Source organism: Pyxicephalus adspersus, chromosome 1 (genome assembly GCF_032062135.1).
Source record: "Pyxicephalus adspersus chromosome 1, UCB_Pads_2.0, whole genome shotgun sequence".
Taxonomy (NCBI): domain Eukaryota; kingdom Metazoa; phylum Chordata; class Amphibia; order Anura; family Pyxicephalidae; genus Pyxicephalus; species Pyxicephalus adspersus.
The window spans coordinates 104,006,344-104,031,453 of NC_092858.1; the positions used below are offsets into that span (position 1 = coordinate 104,006,344).

Genomic DNA, 25,110 nt, shown 5'->3' on the forward strand with positions numbered 1-25,110 from the left:
CTATCAACTCAAACCAATCTGGCCATTCTTGTCTTGCATCAAAGAGAACCGCTGCTCACTGGAGAACTTGCCTTTTTTTTTTCGGTTTACCCTATACTCCCCATAGGGAGGAAAATGCCAGATGTCCAGTTTCTGAAACACTCAGACAGGCCTGCTGTCACCAACAGCCGTGCTATTCCCCATTCTGATGCTCGGTTTGAATTTCCACAGGTTGTGCTAAAAAGCCTTACAAGAATAAATGCATAGAGCCGTAAAGCCCTGTAACTGGCCACCTAGTAAAGTAGATGTGAGTGTATATTAATTAAATATCAATAAGCAACAAAATGTTTAGAGACTGGAGACATGCTGCTGGTTTGGTTGGAGAATAAGGACATGATACAGAAAAAATAGATGTGAATGGGCATATGGTACAAATGGCTGGTAGTGATCACCACTTTATAAATCAATGCTTCTACTCCCAAAACAGGGTCCAGGAGTAACATCACAGTGACACATGTGGCCCAAGGACCTAAAGCAGAATAATAAAGAGTTTACAGTACATCCACCATTTTTATGTAAATACTCACTGAGATGGAGGATTTACAAGAAAGACTGACTGAATAGTATTCTCTCGCTGATCACAAGAAACCAGCTGAACCAGACTGGACAATGCAATTCCATGTACAAACTCTTTAGGCAAATTTTGCATATACTTCTTTACTGCTTAGCATCCCTATTTCTACAACCTACAACTGTTTGTGCATAATTCATTGTAAAGAAAACCTGTGAATAAAAAATGAGATATGAGATTGTCAAGGACTTAATTTCAAGGGTGCAGGATGCAGCTTTGTCATCCTGATTCAGATTTCTGAAGTCACTGAACTAGGAGAAGCACAAATCAAAACTGAACCATTACCCTGCACCCTTGCTTCAATACAGCAACTCACCAAGTAGGAAAGAATAGATCATGATGGCCGTACAAAAAATCTTTATATTATAAAACAAAAAAAATCAACTCCCACATCTCAATTTTTAAAGTTTCCAATCTAATGCCCCAATATAGCCAAGGCCTTTCAAAACATTAAATGCACCTTCGGAATAAAGATCAAAGTTTATTTAGATTTAATTTCCACAATGTTAAACTTTATTTCTTAAGTTCTCCTTTAGTCTTTATCAAGGTAACAAGTTCTGACATAAGTAAATATACATGGACATTTGTATGTTTTATGTAATACCATTGGTGTGAATATTTATTATTCCACCATGAAGTAGGAATCTGAAGGCTTAAGAGGCCTAGTACTCCGGGGTCCACTAATGCTTTGCACATATGCACATACTGTACAGTACTGTCATTAGTACAATGAGATCAGAATTCTTGTAGAATGTGATGATTTAGTATGTTCCATTTCTAACCGATTCCAGATAAATTAAAGACCCAAATGGTTGGAGGATGTGAAACAGAAGAGACCTTAATATAAAACAAAATTATTACAGCTAGTGCCCCTTCCTCTATAAGATATAAGGCAAATTAGGTTATGGTCAAAATACATCTCTGCTTCATGTTTATGTCTTATACTTGCTGTATTCTAGTATTCCAAATGAAGAGGTAACAGTGACCATTGCCTTGTAACAGAGGTCTTTTGCATTGTCTAAATACAGATGGGTAGTAAATCAGTTTAAGTCATCTAAACCACACCCTTGTACAAGTCCAGATAAAAAGTCCAATTTCATTCCAAACACTACAGGAGGGAATCATCTGTGCAACCACCTTCCAGGCCGTAACGGAATTCCTGCAAGTTGGATACTCCATAAAAGTGGATAAAAGCTGCTGCCACGACTAGAACATGGAAGATTTGATGGGACTGGAACTAGAAGAGAAAAAGGGAAAAAACAAAAGAAATTTTATTCTTTGATCAGATTCTCTGCAATCACTAATGATTATTGAGGATTATTTACTAAAGGAGTCAAGAACTTTCCAGTAATAAATTATGTGAATGTTCAACTTAAGTCACAGGAAGCCACAGGAAGTCTTTAATCTTTGGGATATGGTGCCTATTGCACATAGAATAGACAATTGCAGGAAAAAAAACTGTATGGTAGCTCAGGACAGCCCCCTTTTTACTATCAAAATGCTTACATTTTAAACATAGTAGGGCAGAGAGGGTGATCATAAAGGATGTGGTCCAACTCAGGTTTGCAGCAAAGCAGAAATAAATAAATAAATAAATAAATAAAAATCTAACATGCCCATGCAAAAAAAAGAATTAGGGGTTGCCTAAGGCTCCATCCGAAAAATCTTTTCACTCCAAAGAAGGTATGTTTTGGCCTCAGATGTTTTGTAGATTATATGGCGGGCTTCAAAATTTGTAGCCATCTTAGTTTTTAGAACAAAAGGAATCACAGATTTAGAAAAGGCCCCGGTCCTAAAAACCTGAGCAGCAAGAGCAATGTCATTAAAACCAGTTACTCTGAAGAGAAGGGAAATCAATCCACTGGACAGAAGATAATAATTATTTGGCAGAGCCTACAGAACACCTGTCTGAGACCCAGAATAATGAGGATTACCTAAATAATGTCAATCTCAATCCTGTGAAGCAGACGGAAGAAACGTCAGTCAAAATAGTATAGATCAGGGTGCAGTAATCCCACAAAGCTACTTAAGCACTCAATGTTTTTACTAGAGGATCCCTGTACTTGAAAACAAACCTGTCTAGCTCGTTTTTTAATGTGGGGACCAGGAGGTCCACATTCAGCGTCCCTTACTTGTCACACAGATACTAGAACACCCCTAAATGTAGGGATCACTCCCACATGTCCAAAAACTTCCAGGTCTCCCTGCCAACTGTTTAGGCTTGGGATGTACAACGCAGACAAGACTAAAATATAGTTCCTGAACAGGATCTAATCTACCTCCCTGCAGTGGGACTTCTGTTTCCTCCCTTACACTTGATGCAGGCCAATCCTTGATATTGTCTGATTGAATCCAAATCATATTAACCTAAGCAAGGTGGTTTCAAGCAACAGAGACCACACAATTGTACAATGCCCCAGGATGTTGATAGGAAGAGGAGAACCTTTCAACGACCAAGATACCTATTCTGACAGGGAACTTACAAGTCCTCTCTAGCCCAATAGTGGGTATCTAGCAAATTAATGCAATTCCAGAGGTGGAATCCTGAAAACCCAAGCTGTGGACAAGATATTCCTCAGTGTGGAAGTAAATAGTTTGTCCAGGGACCTGACTGACAAATTGGTGCATCGTAAAGTTCTGGAGAAAATGAAGCAAATGGAACTTCCATTAACTACTATTAGATCCGGTAACTCATCAAACTAAATCACTGTAATGGTACACGGTACACATTCTTTGAAAAACCTGTGCTGGCAGGAAGTCATATATCAGAATGGGGATGCTGCAAGAGCATAGCAGGGCCAGTTCTCAGAATAGCACCTTGATGAACAATCTAGGTACAAATTAGAAGCTGAGGCAGGGACATTTAACTGGTAATTTAGGAGCCACACAAAAAAAAAAGAAAAAGAAAAAATGAAGTGGTAAAAGATATATCATGCAGGTATGTGTCTTTTAAATTTACAGAATTCACAGAAAAGACGTGAACTCCCTGATTGAAGGGAGCCAATGATAAACAATATTTCTGTGCTCAAATGAAGATATTTAGAGTTTTGAGATCCAAGATAAACACTTTGGGTTTAGGAACAGAGGACAGGTTGGGCAAATAGAGCCCAAGGTGGGGTTTAATGGCCAGTAATGACCAAAGTCACTTTTGAAATGAAGTGAAATCCCATGGGACTCTTTGTTGAGTCTGAGATAAATGGCTGAATCAGCACAGTTAAAAAAAAGATGTCCATTCTCGTAGAACACCAGCAAAAAAACAAAGGCATGCTGGCGACAAGAGGCGTTAACCTGAGCTGGCCAACCTTTTTCGTTTTTTTTTTTGCCAGTGTCCGATCATCATCTAAGCCGAAGTACAACATGAAGCTGAAAGACTTCCCGTGTTTCCATTAAATGGACCAGAAATAGACTTCTGTTTATTTTATATGCTCTAGGGCAGCGGTCGCCAATCAGTGGTCCTGCGGGGGGGGACACACCAGCCAGAACCACAGACCACATCTCCCGTACAGTTCCTAGGCTCAGGTAGGTGGGCGGGCTGTGTCCCTGGACACAATCAGCCTACTCTCCCATCACAGGCTCAGATCTGCGATGGGAGCGCGAGTGGGGATTTGTCATAATGATGTCACTCTGGGGGAGGTTTCTACCCCTTTTGAGTGACACCCGGCTCCCCGCGCATGCGCAGTCAGGAGCTGGTGATCACTGCTCTAGAGTTAGGCTCTCCCAGTGACAGTTTTTTATCATCTGCCTAAATAAAACAATAATGTTTGTACAAATTTAGCTTTAAAATAATAGGTTAACAAGTTTATACATTGAATGAGATAACAGTTCCTCCAAGAAAAAAATAGCAATAACAATATTTGTAATGATCCACACTTACCCATATATCAAATTTGCCAGGAAAAAAACGTTCAGGAATTCTCGCAGCATACAGCCCAGCTCCTGTTATGTACATTACAGCCATTAAGAAGAACCAGCCCATCTGACCTACTGTAGTTGCTTTAACAAAGCCTTCTGCAATGGTGAAATGGAGGGTTGGAACAATACCACTCAAACCAAGTCCAAGAAACACACCTAAAGTAACAAGGCAAAGATACAAGCCGTATTTTATAAATACATGTCAGAATCTACACAAAAATATGCTAAAGTACTTTCTCATTAACAACTTTACAGGCAGAAGCAAATAAATCCCTATCTATACTTTAAAATGTATTGGCTTAACATGAAAATCCCAAGCAGCCCTGGTAATATATTTACACACATTATTATCACAGTCTTTTCTTTCCTCTGATTTAACTTTTACATTTTGGTATATTTGCAGTGTGCAGGACTGAGAAAAAAAACTGTACTTAACATTACTGTCTGAGAAAATATCATTATGACAGGATTCATAACCAAAAGAAACACACACACACACACACACACACACAAAATCACTTAGGAATTACAAAACAAACTGCTAGAAGGCAGCCTTTGAATAGGTTTAGACAATAATAAATCCACCTTATTGTAGGTGGATGAATAAATGCTGGAATAGAAATTTGGTGAAATCTTTTCATGTGTTTGTAAAAAAAAAAAAAAAAAAAAAAAAAAAGAATTTGGTTTTATAAAATCATTAGTTTACTTATTCTTGTTTAGTACCAATAATGTCTAATATCTCCTCATATAAAAATATTGTTAAAAAAGACAAGTTCAACAACGTCCGAGGAACCAAACACAACAGGAAGTAAATTTAACTCTGCCTTCTGAAGAGGACCGATATAATTGGCATGAATATTTAGGAATCCTCACTGGGGTACTAATAAAAAAAAAAAAAATACTGGGGTCGATTTACTAAGGGAGATTAGACTGTTAATTTTGCAAAGTGAATCATCACACTGAAAGGAATTTACAGTTTTAAGCATTCAACCATGGGCAAGTAAAAATTATGTTTGTTTTACAGTTTATTGCACGTGAATGGGTATTCCTTTAAATTTTTACCACATTTACCAAGCTAAATAAAGTATCACACATGCAGGAAGTAATAGAGTGATAGTTTGCTTAATAGTCAAATATTTAACATGACTCAAATAGAGATGGTTTACCCACTTCTAAATGGCCATGAAACCTACTTTATAGACTAGTGTTTGTCACAGATCAGAATAACATTTACATATATGCCAAAAGTTACGGGTGCTTGTCTATAAATTATCAGAGGTTTGTAATTGCAAAGGATAAAAATAAATGCCACTGATTGACAATGTGTCAGTAAGTTAAGTATGTAATGTAATTCATTCTGTCAAGAGAACTCTAGTGTACATGATTGTGAATGTTACTCAGAACTCTTACATAAGGAAACTTGCCTTGGTGGTACTAAGAAGCTTTGTATCCTATTCATGTTAAAATACACTATCCTCTCAGACCTGTACTTGAATCAACCAAAATTTACCTGCTCGTGTTGGCCTATGCTTTGGTGTTGCAAAGCGGTCCCACTGTGCTACAATAATTGCTGTGATTCCCAGCACACAGACAATGGAAAGATATATGAGGCGTGGCTGAGGGGAGCAATAAAATGAGTAATAAAGCCAGGGCACAAAGCTTCCCATGATCAAGAGAGCAATCCCAGAGTAATCCAGCCTGAAAAACAAAACAATGAATTCTAAAAACAAACAAAAATGAATTCTAAAAACACATCCGGTAAAATGAACATACAGCACATCATCAGTAAGAACACAGCCGAGTAGTGTTTACTTGGAAGTAATATTGCATGCCTGTTCTTTCATATTTTTGTTATTATATTGAATAAAGTTTTCTAGATTATTATTACTGAGAAAGCATATTGACAATGCAGTAAGTGAAATGTTGTGAAAGAGTTGGCCAACTTGCATTGTGACAATAAACAAATAACCACCATTGTGTAGCACTACCAATCATGTGCAACAGCCCCTGTAGCCCCATAGAATGGTTACTGGACATCTATATATAATTTCTTCCCAAGAAGATTATTATTGATACATCCACGACTTCAATAGTTCAAAAAACAATACAAACCCCAAAAAGACAAATGGTTGGTTGTATAGTTCTGAGCAGTGGATTTTACTCTACACCAGTAGTCGCCAACCTTTTCAGACCCAAGGACCACTAAATTTACCTGCTCTGGACCGCACATGCGCAGGGAGCCGGGTGTCTCCCACAGGGGAAGAAACTTCCCCCATAGTGACATCATGATGCCAGAACCCGCCCACTATCCCTTTGCAGGTCTAAGTTTGTAATGGAAGAGTGGGCAGGTTGTGTCACACAGCCCCCCCACTTCCCTAAGACTGTGATCCGTATGGGAGACATGGTCTGCGGCTCCGCCGGCATGTGGTGCACAGAGTGGACAAATTACTGGGAGGGACTGGGCATGATCCAGCTGTCTTGGTCCATGTTGGAATCAATGACAGGATAGATGGAAGATGGAGGATCTCCTAAAATCGGTTTTAAGAACTAGGTTTCAAGTTGAAAAAGGAAAGGACCTCCAAGGGTATATTTTCTGGAGTATTCCCTGTGCCATGCACAACACAGGAAAGGCAAAGGGAGCTTAGGCAGCTAAACGCAAGGCTTAAGACCTGGTGTAATAGGGAAGTGTCTGGGTTCTTGGAGCACTGGGCTGAGTTTTCACTGGGGTACAACCTGGAAATAAAAGGGGGTCTGCTGTGCTAGAGGAAAGATTTAGAGGAATGGTGGAGGGATATTTAAACTAGGACGTAGAGGCGTGGGACAGGTAAATAAGGTGGCAAAAAATGTTAGAGAGGGGTCAGCCACTAGTGGAGGGTGGATTGGGGATAGTTGGGGGGAGGATTATGGATAAATAAAAAGAGCTTCCCATGTTACACACAAACATTGGAGTGGGCAGTATTAATTGTACTGAAAAACAAAAGGATTTGGCAAACAGTACTGGTAAATGCAGCAATGGTTTAAAGAGCCTGTTCACCAATGCTAGAAGTCTGGGAAACAACATAGGGGAGTTGGAAGCCTTAATGAGTAAAGAGCATTATGACTTAGTTGCCATTGCTAAATCCTAGTTTTGTTCTTCACATGACTGGGCTGTCAATAATCCTGGGTATACTCTCTTTTGTAAAGACAGAGTCAAACGAAAGGGTGGTGGCGTCTTTTGTCTGTATCTGAGAAGTGATCTGAAAGTGTGAAAGAGGAAATTGTTGATGGAGCAACCGAGGAGGTTGAGGCATTATGGGTGGTGTTGAATGTGGGGATGCACAATACACAATAAATTATTGGAGTCTGCTACAGGCCCCTAGTGCTAAGGACAAAATAGAGAATCAACTACTAGCATGGATAGAAAAAAGTAACAAATAGTAGAAATGTTTTAATCATAGGAGATTTCAACTACCCTGAAATTGACTGGAGTAATGGCACTACAGGAACAGCAAAAGAAAGGAAATTTGTGTATTTGATGCAAGATAATTTTATAATTTATATATACTATGTACTATATAATTTTATAGTACAGATTATAGAAGCCCCAAAAAGAAATAATACTCTGCTCGACCTAGTTATTTCCAACAATAAAGCGCTTATAACCAATGTGTAGATAAAAGAGAATCTGGGTAGCAGTGACCATAATATGATTTCATTTATTGTAAGCTGTAAACAGGAACCAAAAACAGAAAAGATAAAAACATTTAATTTTAAGAGAACACATTTTCCATTATTAATGGTGGCTCTCTGTGACTTGGATTGGGAGACAATATTGTCCTCAAAGAACATAGAACAGAAATGGGAATGTTTCAAGTTTGTTCTACAAAAGCACACTGAAATGAATGTGGCTCACAGCTGATGTTAAAAAAGCCATGAGGAACAAGAAAAGGGCATTCTAAAAATTTAAAAATGAAGGATCACCTTCATCGTTTGAAAACTATAAAGAAAATAACAAAAGATGTTAAAAGGAGATAAAATGTGCAAAACTTCAAAATAAAGGACAGATTGCAAAGGAAAGTAAGTTCCTATCTTCAAAAAGGGAGCAAAGTCATTACCAGGTAACTACAGACCGGTTAGTTTAACGTCCATAGTTGGAAAGGTCCTAGAGAGTTTGATAAAGAACCACATAGAAGAGTTTCTGCTAGTAAATAATATGTTAGTCAGCATGGCTTCAAGAAAGACCAAAGTTGTCAAACAAATTTACTCTCTTTATGAGGAAGTAAGTAAACTGGTAGATAGTGGAATATCAGTTGATATAGTGTACTTGGACTTTGCTAAAGCATTTGACACCACACCCTGAAGACGGTTAATATGCAAGTTAACGTCAATAGGTTTAGAAAAGTCAATTTGTAAGTGAATAGAGAACTGGCCTAAAGACCGCATCCAGAGAGTTGTAATAATGTTTCATACTCTGGATGGTCTAAGGGTATTAGTGGTGTATCCCAGGGTTCAGTGTTGGGACCTTTACTGTTTAACATCTTTATAAATTATATAGAGTTTGGGATTAAAAGTACCATTTGTGTTTGGAGATGACACCAAACTATGTAATGAAATTAAGTTCATACAGGATGTCTATAATCTACAAGCAGACCTGGATGTATTGTTTATTTGTGCAGCCAAGTGGCAAATGACATTTTATATAAATCAATGTAAAGTTATGCAATTGGGGGCCAAAAACATGCATGCTTCATACGGTCTAGGGGGAATACATTTAGGGGAGTCAGAAATGGAAAAGGTTCCCAGAAGTGCAGAAAAGGGCAAATAAACTAAAGGAATGGAGGAACTCAGCTATGAGGAAAGATTAGCTGAACTGAATCTATTCTCCTTTGAAAAGACACATTTAAGGGGGGAGATATGATCACCCTGTAAAAATTTATAAATGGTCCATACAGAGAACTCTCTTCCCAAGTATTCACTTTGAGATCATTACAAAAAACAAGGGACACTCTTTGCGTCTGGAGAAAAAGAAGTTTAAGCTCCGGATAAAAAAGGGATTCTTCACTCTAATGTCTGTGAAAATGTGGAATCGGCTCCCTCAGGAAGTAGTTTCAGCAACTACTATACACTGCTATAAGAAAAAGGTGGATGCTTTTCTAGAAGCCCAGATTATAACTTGGTATTAAGGCTTTAAAGTGAAGATAACATACACTGTTGATCCAGGGAACATTCGATTGCTTCATGGAGTCAGGAAGGAATACTTTTTCCCCTGTTGAAGCAAATTGTACAAGGGTTTTTTTTGCCTTCCTCCGGACCAACTATGTCTTATAGGGTTTTATATCTGGGATATGTTTATTTCCCTAGTGGTTGAACTTGATGGACTTATGTCTTTTTGAAACCTAACCTACTATGTAACTTATTTTACAGACTCCAAGGTATTAGAAAGCTCCTTAAGATTTGAAAGCAGATTCTAATAGAAATGTGGTAACCGCAGACTTTGTCATTACAACAAAATTGTACCAGGTGAATATAATGAAGGCTAACCCTCTATTTAGAAATTATTCTGAAAAGGACATGATGAAAAGCACAGCAATTTCTTCAGAAGATAGATAAATAATATTCTACAAAAAAAGAATAAACACTTGCAATGTGTATAGTTTTTTCAATGTCTTTAACAAAACTTGCACTACACGTTAACTTTATGCATAATTGCAAAGAATATATTTGACTATTTTGCATCTTGGATTCCCCAGTAATTTGTTTATCTTACATTATGGAAAATCTAACTGCTAGTACGAAATCTTCACCTAGCTTTCAAAAGGTGGTGGAAGTTTAATCCGTTAGGAAATTCTGGAAGACATACTTCACTTTTGTAGCCTCTTATAAAATATCAATACATTTCATGCAGGAAAGCCCCACTGACAATTGTCCCATACTCACTTTGAAAACGTGCGGGACACCTTTTCTGAATGACAATACACGGTGTGAAAAAGCCATGAGAAACTTAGACACAACACAGCTCCAAGAAAGAACATTCCAAACACCACTTTTTCTTGGAGGGGAGCCATGAAGTACATATTTGGTCTAAGCATAGTCAGGACCCCCAGGAAAAGGAACAGCAAAAAACCTGCATGGTTAAAAAAAACATGTTTGTCAGATATGGAAAACAAGTAATTGATGGCAAGAAAGAAAGGAGGTAAAGGAATAGGGTGCATGATTTTATGTAGACATTACCCTGGTTTAGTATCAGATTACTTTGCAATAATCATTACACACTTTGGATTTCACTTCTATCACTTACCTAATAAATGAGTCCATATGTTTCCTGTCTCAGTGTGTATTCGGAAAATGCTCCTGAAGCAGGCACGGAATGATGGCATTGGGGGACGATGTCCATGCAGAAGATAGTCATTGTCTTTAAGCCAATCAGGAAGTACATCATATGGAATGACTCTCCACCGTCCTTCCCACACCTTTAAACCAGAGGGAGAAAGATTGGTGAACAGAATCCTAATGCTACAAACATTTTGTGTATTGTGTATTGTGTATGGTTTTTACACTTTAAACAAACAGTCTGGTTGGGTAAGGAAACTGCTTGGGAAAATGTAAATGTTTTTAAGTTAAGGTGTAAATCTTCTTTAACCTCCTCTCGTTTCTTTCCGGTTTTATATGTCTAAAAAAGGTACATTGTTTTTCATGAAAATGTATTTTACAGTATAATAAAGTTTGAAACACAAAATCATGTAAAAATAATATATATATATATATATATATATATATATATATATATATATATACACACATTTTTTAAATTTAAAAAAATAAATATTATACTTATAATATTTTAATATACTGTAAAAGAAATGTTCATGAAATCCAATGTACTGCTTTAACACATATAAATCCAATGTACTGCGTTCAATACAGTTCCTTTGTATTGAATGCAATACAAATGGATTTTGAATTTCCTACATCGCCCCACCGGCAACGTCCACACGCACCAACGTGGAACTACCCCGGTGACTCATCATGTGCAGATGACGCCGGAGGAAGAAGGGAAAAGACAGGGACCGCAGCAATTGACAACGTGGGACACCGGCAGATCAGGTAAGGGTGTATTTACTATTATTTCCCATAGGTTTAGCTACCCCTCTACACTCGGGGTTACCGCTAGGGCGGTTAACAGTCTGATATATATATATATATATATATAAATAAATAAATAGTTTAGGCATCACGAATCCATGCAATTAACTCAGGCACTTTTTTAAAATCATATGGGGTTGGAAGTGTTTTTTTTAAGGGTCTTCAAGTGGAGTTGTAGAGCAATTTGGTTTACTGGCACAATGTGAAGAGGTAAAAGGATTTGGTTGGTGCTGAAAACCTCCCCAAATTAGTCAATTTTTCTCTGCTGATGTATTTTTGTGCTATCTTGAGGATGGAGAGGTTGTCTGTAATCCCCGCTGTCAAATGTTACATCTGTTTGGTGCCTACACGCATTTAAAACTGTATAGTTTCATACCAATTATCAATACAAATGCTTAGGTGATTTTCATTAAATGTTAAAGCATTAAAATCCCCCTGTAAGCGTTGGTTGGCCCTCCAGGAATGCAGGCGCTTTGGGGCACATATTGTCATTTTACAAGAGACTCACTTAAAGCGTACCTATACTCACAAAATCAAATCAAATTATGGAAAACATAAGCCAAAGTTATAATCATCTGAATACTTTTTTTTTTTTTTCTTTTTCAGCTTGCTTTGACCTTTAAACATAAAAAATGAGTTTTGGCCATTCCCCCAGGTCTCTCCATCGCCTAGGCGGTGAACTGCAATCTGGGAAATGCCATCCTTCGAATTCACTCCCACTGCCCTAATTATGCAGATTTTTTTTCTTTCCTCCTGGGACTCTTATGTCACTGTGCGACTGCTCTGTCTGCGGCTGCTTCTTCTCAGCTTGAGAGCTCTGTGCAGAGGGCTCCAGATAGTGAGGGAGGAAGTGAGGGGGAGTGGGTGGAGAAGGTCAGGAGAGGAAGAAAACCTAAACTTGCCAGTCACAAGCTGGCCACTTCTAAACACTTCATAAATACAAGCTGACCCAGCCAGTGCCACCAGGGAAGACTGACATTTTAGTGCAAGTAAGTGAGAATAGATTAATAACTGAAAGACTAGTTTTTGAGTGTAGTTCCTCTTTAACAGATTCCAGCTCATATGGCTTTGCTAAACGGTACTACCCCTCTTTTTACACTACTACTACTGCAAATAAGAAATCATTAGGGATAGCCAGAATGATTCGTTCAGGGACCCCATTTTCTCTAACCCAAGCTATAGGGGATCCAGAGGGTTGGTATGTGCTTTTGCATGGGCAAAAAACCTCAGTGTCCATTATTTAATATAACATATATTCTCCTAATACTTCACAAATACCCTTTCAAGAAAAAAAATCATCAAACTCACGCAAACTTTGCCACATACCTACACTTTATTTGCAGGTGACTTACTCACACACCATCATTAGACTGTCTTTCCATTGCCCCCCCCCCCTCCCCCTCCCAAACTGCTAGGTCAGGGGTTGACAGATAGTGTCATCAGCATACAGATGGTACTGTAAACCAAAGAAGGATATGAGACTAGACCTCGTAGTATAAAGTGAATAAGATAACAACCCTCCAATCACATGGACGTTAACCATCCTCTACCCCCACCCCCTTGTAATGTTTATGTTTTTTTCCCCTCCTCCTCAGGTTCTCAATGCAGCTGAAGGATTATACAATTGTTTTTATGTCTGGGTATTGCGTACTAGGGATTAAAAAGATAGATAGAAGATGTACACAGGAAACTTATGGTCTTGTCAGGATAAAATGTTGTTTTAAAGTTGATTTGCTTAAATACCATCTCTAGATAAATAATCAAGGCTATGTTACAGATATATGTGAACACTTTTGTATACAGGATCCTGACATAAACCAGAACCTTGTAATTTTTTTTTTAATATTCTTTCTGTTATGTTTTCTCCCCTTTTTTTAGTTCTGTTTGTTACGGTTATCGACAATTTTTTGAAAATATTTCAATAAACATTTACAGAAAAAAAAACCTCCCCAAAATGTTGCATGTAACAACTCAATACTGCAACGGTATCGCAGGCAAACGCTTGTGAAAACAAAAAATAACAACCAGAGCTTTGGGACGTTAAGGGCTGTTTGACAGATTTTAAACTGTACTGCATACAAGGCTGACAATCTTAACTTAGTTAAGCTGCTGAAAAACAAATATTGCTCACCTTATATACAAATTCCTCCATCTTCTCCATGGCATGGTGTGCTTGTAGAGGAAGAGTCAGTACTCTGACCTCCTCCTCTTCTTCCTCTTCCTGTGGCCCCTTGGCTTGTTGGCTTTCATTTCCCTGCAGCAAAACAATTTTATGAACAGTACATTCATAAACTCTCTTTAAACAGATCTAGTGAGACATTTGTGCTATTAGTCTTCCATTCAATTTAGAAATTTCTCCCTCTACTTCAAAGACTCATTGCTACAAAAAAAAAAAAAAAAAAAAAAAAAAAAAAAAAAAAAAAAAAAAAAAAGAGATTTTGTAAAGCACTAACATAATTCTTCAGGGAACTGCACAGCCGAGATGTGCTTTCCTGCAACAGGGAGAGTGGCTGCTCTCCTGCACTGATGCATCTTCTCTACTTGGCCAATCACACAGAATGCCTTGTATTCTGTAAAATTCTGTAAATTCACATACAAGCCTTCCATACTCCAATTTTGGACCTATTACCCTATCAGCTTTTCATTATCGCAACAACAACTGCACCCCTGAGGCCTAACTGGCGAAAAGCATCGGGGTACATACATGATTAAATGGTTAATCTCTAATATGTTAGTAGTGATATTATAGTTTTAATATCTGAACTCTGTGATGCTACAATAAAGTTCAAGATATATACATGTACAATCTCTTATAATTATGTATGATGTTTCAGAATATAAATACATAATTAACTTTATTTGCCAACCTAACCCCCGTCTCTTTTCTACATATCCAAATATTCGAATCTATTACGGAGTGGCAACAAACAATTACTTTTCTAAACATTAATAGAGAAGATAAAACCCCAATTTCTAAGTATCTGTATAAATAAACATGGTTTTGGGACTTCCATAAATAAAAAAATATGTGAAGGAATCTCTAGGCAATGGTTTATGCCTGCAGGTAATATAGTCCATTTAGAATGATCGCAAGTTTACTTTTCAAATACAGTACATGCTTTCAACAACATAAGCACTCATTGTTGTACAGAAAGATTTTCAACTTGATTAGGCAATAGAGAGGATAGAAAATACTTTGCCATATAGGCCTGTAAGGTAAAAAAATTACCAGGTTTGTCTTAATGAGTGATTAAAGAAATCACTATGTGACTGGCTAAAAAAAAAGAAAAAAAGAAAAAAGAAAAAGAACTTCACTGTATGGGAAATTGTTTCAGTTCAGTCACAAGATGTAGTGTACTGGGTCCTGATGCTTTTGTTGAGAAGAGGATGCTCACCTGTTGTTTTAGGGAGATCTCTGTCCGCCTGGCTAAATAAACTAAACTGCTAAATACCAATCTGTGTCAGTTTGCATGTACATATACTGAATATGTTCTATTGCCCAGCAATCTGCAATCATACTAGCAGTGTCAGTCTGTGCAGAACCACACCTAAATTAACTAAATTGTTCTCATTATTACTTTCATATTTTATTTCTACATAATATCATTTTTTATAAGTTACTTACACAGCCTGGAGTCTGTCCAACTCTTTCCCTTCCTGTTTCAAGAAGAGGTCCCAACTCTGTCAGCTCCAAATCGTCAGCATCTCCTCTGGTGCTGCTGGACAAGCCACCTTCTGGTCCTGAAGCTTTGCAAGTGGCCATGAGGCCTGTTTTTGAAGGGGCAGGGGCAAAACGTTGCTTGCTGACTCTTACCTTTCTCTTTATGTAAAGATTTTTACCCTTAGCACAAAAAAACCAAAAACAAAAAAAAACCAAAACAAAAAACACACATTATAGATGTTGCCTATTTGATGTATATGACTGAAGACTACTAAAAGTCAGCACACTTAAACAGCGAATAGAAATACAATATTATTTAGCCCACTTGTATAATGTATGTATTGATTAAAAAAATAAAATAAAAAGACTGTGTGTAGACGCCTTCTAAAATCTCCTGCACAGTAAATTTGTAGTGGGGGTTGCGCAATCATTAAGGTTCTGATGCAAGCTTATGTCCCAATAGAGAATGTCCCCTCAATGGCCTGCTCTGACTTCTTCATTGACAAATCAGAAGACTAGGGGTGTAACTGAACTAGCATTCATGACCACGTTGTACTACCGTTGTAATGCAGGTTGAAGACGTGGCTGAATTGTATGAAAAGAATGCTTGAAACACAAGAACAGCTGCGCACCACCATTCGTTTAAACTATTTCTTTGAAAGTGGTTCAACTAGCTAGCTTTCATTTGTTAACGCTCAGCTTTAATTTTACAGTAATTCCCATTGGGTGACATCCAATGAAGGATAAAAATATTGTAGGCTTTTTCTTTTCTTTGACAAAAAATACATTTTGCATTGTTGTTTGAATACTATCCAGCTCAGATTACTGCAATAAAAGTTAGTAATTGGCCAAACACACATACTGCAAAGTTAACCAGCTAAAGCACACATTGGTATTAAAAACAAAGCTATTTGGTTTGCAGACTTTGTAACCATAATGGCACAATAATTCCTAAAGTTACAAACAAGTGAGAATTTTCTCTGGTGGAAAAGCATATTACTTGAGCTTCATTAACATAGAACATTAGTTCTGCTATGAAAATCTGAAAGTACACAGGTCTTTATTGCAAAAAGGGACAGGTGATGTCCCTTTTGCAATAGAACATGTTTACCTGCCCATTCTCCAAGTTCTTTATAAAAAAAAATAAAATGATGAGCTAATCATAGTCTAAGCCTGTCAATGATTAGCTGTTATAGGCGAATACCATCAATTGTTACTAAAAGCACTGGATGTATAAAACCAGAAATTAATCCATATCCCTCTTTCAATTAGGCGTTTGGGTAAGACTGGGTGGTAGTCTGACTGCACTGGAACAAGTGATATTTCTAAATTTAATAGGTGTATTTTTTTTTAGACATTAACAACAGAAAAGGTTAACAGATAAGGAGGGAGGAAAGGTTAAATAGGGCTGATAATGTTTAATAAGTGGTAAATAAAAACATTTTTTTTACTTGTCTAGTCAATTTCCCTGTGTCATGTGTTGATCATAGAACACTCTTTATCAGCACAATAATACACCACTATAAATACATTGTAATAATAATATTGCAAAAACATATTGTCTGTATAAACACACAGAGGTATTATTATCAGCAGTATTTTTACTCTGCAATTTAGTTTCCATTACAGTTGAAGTCAATACTTCAATATATTCAGTTACAAAATTAATCTGTTAGGCTTCTAAATCAATCTCCAAGATCTGCTGCCCTCTACTACCTCTTTGGTAAGCCTCTCTAAACTTAACACTATCCTCTACATTACAGGGCTAATAAACTTACATTATAAATGAAGGACCACTAGGGGCCCATCCACAATCCAGAAATGGGATGAAAAAGGCAGACCACTGCAAAAAAATCAGGAAAAAAAGTTACCGTAAATAAACTTCCATAAGCCCTTGAGGTGTGGAGGTACTCTCACAATGGGTTTTTTTTGAAGATCAATAAGTTCAAGCTTTAAAGCTGAACTCTGTATTATCTTTTTTTTTTTTTTTTTTTTTTAGATAGGGAAAAGAAACATGTTAAGACTCCATTATGTTCTCCCCTCCCCCCATGAGTGGACCTCTGAAACTCCCTTTTACTCTCTGTTACAGCAAGTAGGGGGGAATCCCTAAAAAGCAAAGATGAAAACCCACAGTTGTTGCCAGAATAGATGTGCCCATTGCAAAATGTCTCTATTTCCAGATGTTGTGACTATGTTTACATTTTAAGCTTCCTGTGACTTTATATACAGACTACTTAACAAGTTTGAATGACAGCAAGGATCACAAGCTTCCATGTATCCTCCCTGCACTGCAACATTGTAGATCATGTACACTTAAAGAGGAAGGAAACTCAACAGTGCTTAAAACAAAAACAAAAAAAAAAAAAATTCACTTACCTTAAATCCCTCAGAGCAGTCGATCGGTCTGGAGGTTTCTTCCATCCCGTCCTGCTTCGTCCAGGTATCAGCCTTCAGGCCGGCGACCCAGGCACCGCCATCTTCTCTTCTTCATGGTTCTTCTTCCTACAACACCCGACGTAGGCATGCGCGAGATTGGCTTTTTTTTCCCCTTTTGACGAAGGAGCCCTTTTCATCAAAAGGAGCACCCAAGAGCCTCCTGGGATGCGTGACGTAGGTATCCCGGGAGGCTTTGCACTCCCAATCATTCTCGATCACCTAGGCGATCGAAAATAAAGGGGGCAGTGCTGTACCCTTTCTTACCCTTTTAAAAAAAAAATAAAAAAAATAAAGGGTGTTACACTTAAAAAAAACAAAAAAACAAAGAATTTTTACCTTACATAAAAGGGTTGTCTACCCTTTAATGTAAAGGAAAAATTCTGAGTTTAGGTACCCTTTAACAAAATATTGTTGCTGCTTCACTGTACAACGATCAGGCTGTGGGCAGGGAGGAAACACCACTGCGTATTCTTTAATTGACAAAAAAAGTGGTGTCACTCCTGGTTGTGCTGCCTAGGAGAAGAGTATGAATATCAATTGTGTCTGAACATTTACAAAACCTCTGTCCAATAAGATTGTTTATATGCCTGAAATTAGTGGTTTGCCCAGAGTTCAGCTTTAAATTGTTCAGGCAGGTGTAACTTTGTAAAGGTCATATACAAAAAAAATGACTGATATTTTCATACATATACAACAGACAGCTGAATATGATGTGTTTAACAATATTTACACATTTTATTCAGGTCAGACAGTAAAACCGGTTACAATAGTTTATCTTTAACTCCTGTCAACATTTTTCTGGCAAATGTTTTCCAGCTTCACCTTTTTTCTTTGTAAAACATTTGTGCACTGAAAAAAGTAAGAACAGTAGATGTATGGGTAACTAGCATTGTATTATTTAAAGAGAAAGTCGTTACCAATTAAAGAGCAAAAAAAAGTTTATTTCAGTTATGAAAAATCTTTCATACATTTTGAAGGCATCTTGTCTATGATTAACTGGTGAAAATGTAAAGAGATGCATTGAGATCCCCCCCCAGCTCTCCACAAATACTTGTGTACATCCTTACCAGACTATGAAGGCCTATCCCTGTCCCTTGATACACAGTGGAATCAGAGAGGGTGTCCTCCGATGTTACTTCCTCTCCAATGTCAGGTAGTTGTGGGCTTTTTATGAGCTACGTGGTGCAGTGAAGGGAAAATATGTAGGAGCTTGTGAAGGTTGCTGTTTTGCTAAGCAAATTTGCTAAGCTGCTATGCGTTACCAACAAATGCTAGAAGAAAAATTGATCCCTCCACCCCCTAGCATTGAAATAAAGTAGCAATATAACATAAACATAAAAATACACCCACATGCATGTATAGCTAAATGGAAGCCGTCATTTTGGTAGAACCTTGGAAAACATGAACTGTGGCTTGTCCAAAAAACAATTTTCTGATTGACTGTAAGGGCAAATGTAATGCATATCTTTTATGATAAATTTTCATTTCTGAATATTACTTATATTTTTTATTTTGAAAATTTATGGACCTAAAGGTTAACCATTCTTTAGTTACATTTAAAGCAGTGCTGGGGTCCTGTTAATATTTGCAATGAAATGCATACAATAAAAGACATAGCAATGTCTGACACACACCACTCAATTGAATGAGGCTCCAGTGAAATCTCTGTGGTATGTTGTGGTACATTTGGGAAAAATAAATCTATGTGCATTAGGGGTCTAAATAGCCATAAGTCCTCCCATGACAACAGGCATTAAACAAGACATAAAAATGTATGCATTAGGTGTAAATATTGGGTAAATTTAAATTTTAAATCTGCCTGACATCATTGAGGAAATTTTCTCTTATTACAAGGCCCGGTGACCTCTGTTTTTAGAGGTGAAGTTGTAGTGACACATCCAGACACAGACAGCAATAAAAACATTAACAGAAACTCAAACTCTTCCACACTATAGTTAAACTGGTAGAGGTTTTTAACTCTTCTTAGTTTTTTTCTACTTATTGTCCCAATATATTATTTTACAGGCATCATGCATTCCCACTTCAACAAATATTTGTAGTGCACATCAAGGCCAGATACATTTAGTACACTCACAATAGTTTTTTAAACACAAGTTACAACAACACTGACATGCATTTTGATAGCAAATAAATGGAGGAGTTAAATTTTATGGTTTTCTATAGAACTCACAATGTGTTGGAGGAAAAGTCTTGCATGCAGTTTTGTAGTGGTTTGAGATGGTGTGAAGTAGTCTGAAGGCGGGAACCTTTGTACAGAGCTGTTTACATCCCTAAATATAGCCATTTATTTTGCATGTCTAATGAAGGGAAGGGTTGCTAATATGCAGATTCCCCAAAGCAGATACTCCCAATAATTTGCTGTCTGGGCCCATCCCGCTTTAATATATTTTCAGCCAAGAGGAAATGATTCTGTTCTAACTCTCAGCTCACGTGAAGAAACACTGCCGTTTTTTTTTCTTAAATGGTCTGAACATTAGAAGCTAAAGAGATAGGAACCAGTGACGTGTTTTACCACAAATGTCACTTTCTTGCAAACATACTGATGTCTTGTTACAAATATAGATATAAGGAGAAGGTAGTGGTGTTCTTTAAGAAATTCTAGTAAGCATATATGCTCTGAAAACACTCATAACAGAAAAAAAAAAGACCATGTGGTCCATTGAATCTACCTTGAAATCTGCCAGATTACCATTCTGGACGCCCGATCCAAGTATCCTTTGCCCTTTTAGTAAAATGCTTTTTTTACAATTTATACATAGATTTCGTTCAACAAAAGCACTTATTTTGAGATGTGCAAACATACTTTAAAATACCTGAAATATGTAAGTAGCATGGACAAATGTATAGATACATTAGTTCAAAAGGGTGTTCATTTTTATTAATAATCAATATAAATAATAAATATTGTTATTAAAAATGGCCACAGCACCACCTAGGTGATTGAGAATAACAGCCCCTAATAAACCAATGTATCCATATTAGTTTACACCAAACAATAAAACAAGCACTTTCATTAAACAACTGACTACACATATTGTTTATCAAAACATCCCTTAATCTTTTTAATAGACAAACTGTCCTCTCTTTTCCTTGTTTAGAAGAGGTTGTATGGATTGGATTCCTCCTGTTTTATCCCTAAGACTATTTTGGGTTACCATTTATGCACCTGCTGTCACTGACCAATATGTTTTTAAAAGGTCCCAAGACACATTTTTTTTAAATTAGATCTAACCAAGGTGCAATATATAGTAAAAACAGTATCATCTTTTTGCCAGTAATCCTGTAGCAATGTACCCAAGAATTCTTTTCCTTTTCTTTGTTGCTTGCCTACACTCATTTAAATATTAAAATTACACAGTATTTTTATAGCGCCATCATATTACGCAGCACTGTACAAAGTCCATAGTCGTGTCACTAACTGTCCCTCAAAGGAGCTCACAATCTAATGTCCCTACTATAGTCGTATGTCATTAATGTAGTCTAAGGTCAATTTAGGGGGAAGCCAATTAACCTAACTGCATGTTTTTGGGATGTGGGAGGAAACCCACCCAGACACGGGGCGAACCTCCAAACTCCATGTAGATAGTTTCCTGGCTGGTATTCGAACATAGGACCAAGCGCTGCAAAGGTCATAGTGCTAACCCCTGAGCCACCCTGCTGCCCATTTGCAACCATTTTGCAATCATCTGAAAAAAGCACAAGGTGGGTGGGTTGGCAGCCCCTGTATTGTGACCCAAATCTTTAATAACCTCCTAAAAAACTTCGACTGGTTACTGAAAAGTGCCGGGTGATGCACTTAGCTAAAAAGGGCTGGGGAGAACACTGCCAAGCCCCCTAAACATGTCGTACACTGCAAGTGTTTTTTTTTTTACATATAGAAACATTCCAAATTTTTAGCAGTGCCAAGAGGCTGTTTTCATTGCGATGACAGGCATGTTTCTAACGTACATGATAATGCAATACATATCAACAAATAAGTCACATATCACTGCAATGGACTAAGCTTTTAATGGCACCCCTTGACATACTTTGTTAACTCACTGCGGGGCACAAGATTGAACTTTCAGAAGCTCAGCAAAAACAATTTTTGGTGCAGTGTGCTGCACTGGGCAGCCTATTGAAATAAATAAAATGAATAGGTAGTCTGAAAGCAGCAAAAAAATACCATAGTGGGAACAGGTCCTGACATTACATTTCAAATTTCAGTCACCTTTAGGTACCTTTCTTTTTGTGTCTTCAGCAATAGGACATACCTTATCCACCAAATCACTGACAAACAGATGTATGTTTTATGGTCATCATGCGCAATAATACATTTGTATACGAAAAGTGTAATAAACACGATGTAGGGTAGCACACTACCACCATGGTAAACAACATGCACACAGTGTAATAACAACATGCCTATGTTTATAAAGGACATGAAAATATACGGTATTATACAAGACTTGTGGTACAACTCTACATTACATGCCATTTAGGATGGCAGTACATAACCCGAACTGTCATTCCTTGTACAACTCCCGGCTGGCACTTTATTTGCTTTACTAATTTTAACAAAAAAACACATTATACATTTATCTCAAATGAATGCATTGTCTTGTAATCAGCAGTCCCCCAAACAACAACAAAGCTTGGTAATAGGCAGCTAATAAAAAGAGGTCAAATCCAAATAAATCCATGTCAGTCACACATTCTGCTCGAAGAGACGTTCGTGAGTAGAATCCCTTGCAAGGGAACCCCTTCAGTCACAAACATCTGTGCGGGGACTCGGCGGCATACAATAACATTGCTATGACACTATGACAGCACTGCCTGTCCACCCTACTCAGCACTGCCTGCATCGCCATAACAATCGGCCCCGTGATATCCGGTCAGACACACCGCATACAGGATAAATGGGCTTTATAATTATTAGTATTTCTAGAAAGGACATGTTTACCTAACGCTTCCAGCAAACGACTCCGGAACAACCACTGCCTAGGAAATGACAACATGGCTCAGCTACTTCCGGTGCAGCTCTGGAAGGTCCGCCCGCTTGCTTCACGGTACATTGTTGGGGGCCTCCGCTGTTTTGACATGGCCGCGGATGCAGGGCGGAGCCATGGCAACCTAATCCCCGTGTATACACTGACAGAGAGCTGACACTGAGAGGAATGTGAATGTAGCACGGTGCTGGACTCTTCTCATACTAAATAGGATGAGGAAATATTTGTGTAACCATAAAGAAAATAATATACACAAGGCCCTAGGCAGCTTTACACCCCAGCCTCCTTTAATACTTTTGCTGTTTGGGCAATGTATTCATTTCTAGCCTTCAAAGACAACTCCAGCCACCATTATAACTTTTTTAAAACAATTTTAAAGTTAAAAAAAAATGACCCTTTAACTTTACTGTTGCTGAGCATGTAATGAAAGAGCTCCATTGTAGTGCCATGACTGCGACAAAGCGGTGACTCACATTCCGCAGTCAGGCACCGTGTAACCTGCGAGTGTCAGAGGAGAGAAGGGGGGACAAATGTCAGGGCTGTTCTAGTGAGGATGAGACCCATACCAGAGTGTTAGCCTAGGTACACACGTGCAATAATTGTTGTTAGAGTACAAACGACTGACGAAAGGTTAATGATTATTCACTAATATTTTGAACAATCGTATAGTGCACAATTCTGTACATGCTGTAACGATATGATCAAATAAAATTTACCAATAGTGTACACACACTAGATACGATTGTTTGAATATTGCAGGAAGTGTACCGGAGAAAGTGTACCGCAGAACAATTCACAATCACTTAACAACTGTACACACAATAGATAGCGAACGATCGTCACTCAAACGGATACATCAGGATGGTCGTTCGTTTACAGCAACATTCTTTGTTCATCGGCTTTGTGCACTTTTTTTGTTAACAATTATCGAACGATCGGTCGTTAAACGTTCGTTTCCAATGACAATTATTGCACGTGTACACACATCAGATAATTGTCGCCCAAGATGAATGATAATATTTGTTTTGGGCAAAAATCTGACGTGTACAGCAGTGAATGACGTTCATCAGTCGACCACAATAGATTCATGGACAAGTGATTGGGAGTGACTACTATGTATTCAAATGTAGGAAAACACAGTCGGTGCCACTTGCTTGTCCCCCCCACCCCCCTCAATAGAACAGAATGGGCGCTGTGTGTACAGCACCCATTCATTCAACTGACATCATGTGACACTGGAAACAATCATGAAAAATCTTTTCCGTTGAAAAAACAAACAACTTTAGCCTCACTCCTCACCAGAGATGGTGGCTGGAGTTGTGTTTTTACTTATGTAAGGGGAGCATGGAAACTCCAGGGAAAAAATCTGGCTATGATTCAATCTTGGGAAACTAGTGCTGCAAAGCAAGAGTGCTAGTTACTGAGGAACCAGGTGCAGCATGGTCCTGCTAATGTGACGGGGTGAGTGCCACAAGTAATCTGATTACAGCCTAAGATCTGCACCAAAAAGAAATGGCACCTTGCACTGGGATATCACTAAGGCTGAGGGTAGGTGGTCATCTCCACTCAGAGTAGGTGGTCTCTGATGGAAGTACTGTGGCATTAGAAAAGCAGAACATTAATATAATATCTGATAGTGAAATAATTTGTTTAAAATCTTTTAAGCAGTTTTGTTAAATCTCTGTCAAAAAGTTGCTAGTGATTTCAGTCATACAGCTAGGAGTGATATGTCAGCTGCTCATTCATGTGTGGTCTCCTGATAGAGTGTCTTCTCTATACATACCCTGGTTGTAGCTACTATTGTTTGACCTACTACTTTTAGGAACAGCTCTATTGATCATAATTAACATTAAAGTAAAATGTTGTTTCTGTGTGCTAACAAAATATTACTGAATCTTGTTTATAAAAGGTTCATCTATGTTATCTCCTTTCTCCTCTGTGCTTTAAATTGTCTTTAAAATAGACACTTTGGAATGGAGAATTGAAAGATTTATTGTCCTCTTCATCAAAGGAATTAGTTATGAAAAATTAGTTTTAAGAATGAGAAGAAAAATAATAGTTATAAAAAATAGAATAAAAGTTAGGATGATAATCACATTCCGGGCACAAGAACCTTTACCATATGGCTTTAGGCTGTTTTAGTTAGTGTTAATTATTCTTTAGGCTTATATGAGTTTCAAGGGGTTGGACTGATTCCAGTATGATGGCTTTTTTAGACATAAACCTTAAGTGGGGTAATACAGATGCTGGTTCATGGCTAGCTTTAATTTTTACCTCAGAAATCAGCATCCTTTAGACATCCATTTATTGATCAAGCAGTTGCATCTCCTAGGAAAGGTGTTTGTTATGCTTTTAACTAG

At 37.7% G+C, this 25,110-nt stretch overlaps 1 protein-coding gene across 4 annotated transcripts; it reads right to left on the reverse strand.

Moving 5' to 3' along the window:
* Window positions 1-1,071: 1,071 nt before the first annotated feature.
* On the reverse strand, window positions 1,072-22,812 carry ADIPOR1 (adiponectin receptor 1). 4 transcript variants are annotated; one of them, XM_072422322.1, is made up of 9 exons: window positions 22,705-22,796; window positions 17,084-17,148; window positions 15,270-15,485; window positions 13,776-13,898; window positions 10,800-10,971; window positions 10,439-10,625; window positions 6,033-6,220; window positions 4,485-4,678; window positions 1,072-1,847 (listed from the first exon to the last, which is right to left on the reverse strand). In XM_072422322.1, exons 3-9 carry the CDS (start codon window positions 15,405-15,407, stop codon window positions 1,719-1,721), a joined length of 1,131 nt encoding a protein of 376 aa, XP_072278423.1. In that variant the 5' UTR covers window positions 15,408-15,485; window positions 17,084-17,148; window positions 22,705-22,796; the 3' UTR covers window positions 1,072-1,718. The 4 variants fall into 4 exon arrangements, with proteins under 4 accessions (XP_072278423.1, XP_072278446.1, XP_072278438.1 ...); XM_072422345.1 differs by lacking the exon at window positions 17,084-17,148 and having other exon boundaries at window positions 22,705-22,812; XM_072422337.1 differs by having other exon boundaries at window positions 15,270-17,148; window positions 22,705-22,805.
* Window positions 22,813-25,110: the final 2,298 nt, after the last annotated feature.

What these genes read in the sequence shown, in the direction of transcription:
- ADIPOR1 (XM_072422345.1), bottom strand. Translation starts at nt 15,407, where the DNA reads ATGGCCACTTGCAAAGCTTCAGGACCAGAAGGTGGCTTGTCCAGCAGC. An exon ending in CATATGGACTCATTTATTAG is followed by an intron (nt 10,626 to 10,799) that starts GTAAGTGATAGA and finishes TTAACCATGCAG; the next exon opens with GTTTTTTGCTGTTCCTTTTC. An exon ending in GTGTCCCGCACGTTTTCAAA is followed by an intron (nt 6,221 to 10,438) that starts GTGAGTATGGGA and finishes TTTGTTTTTCAG; the next exon opens with GCTGGATTACTCTGGGATTG.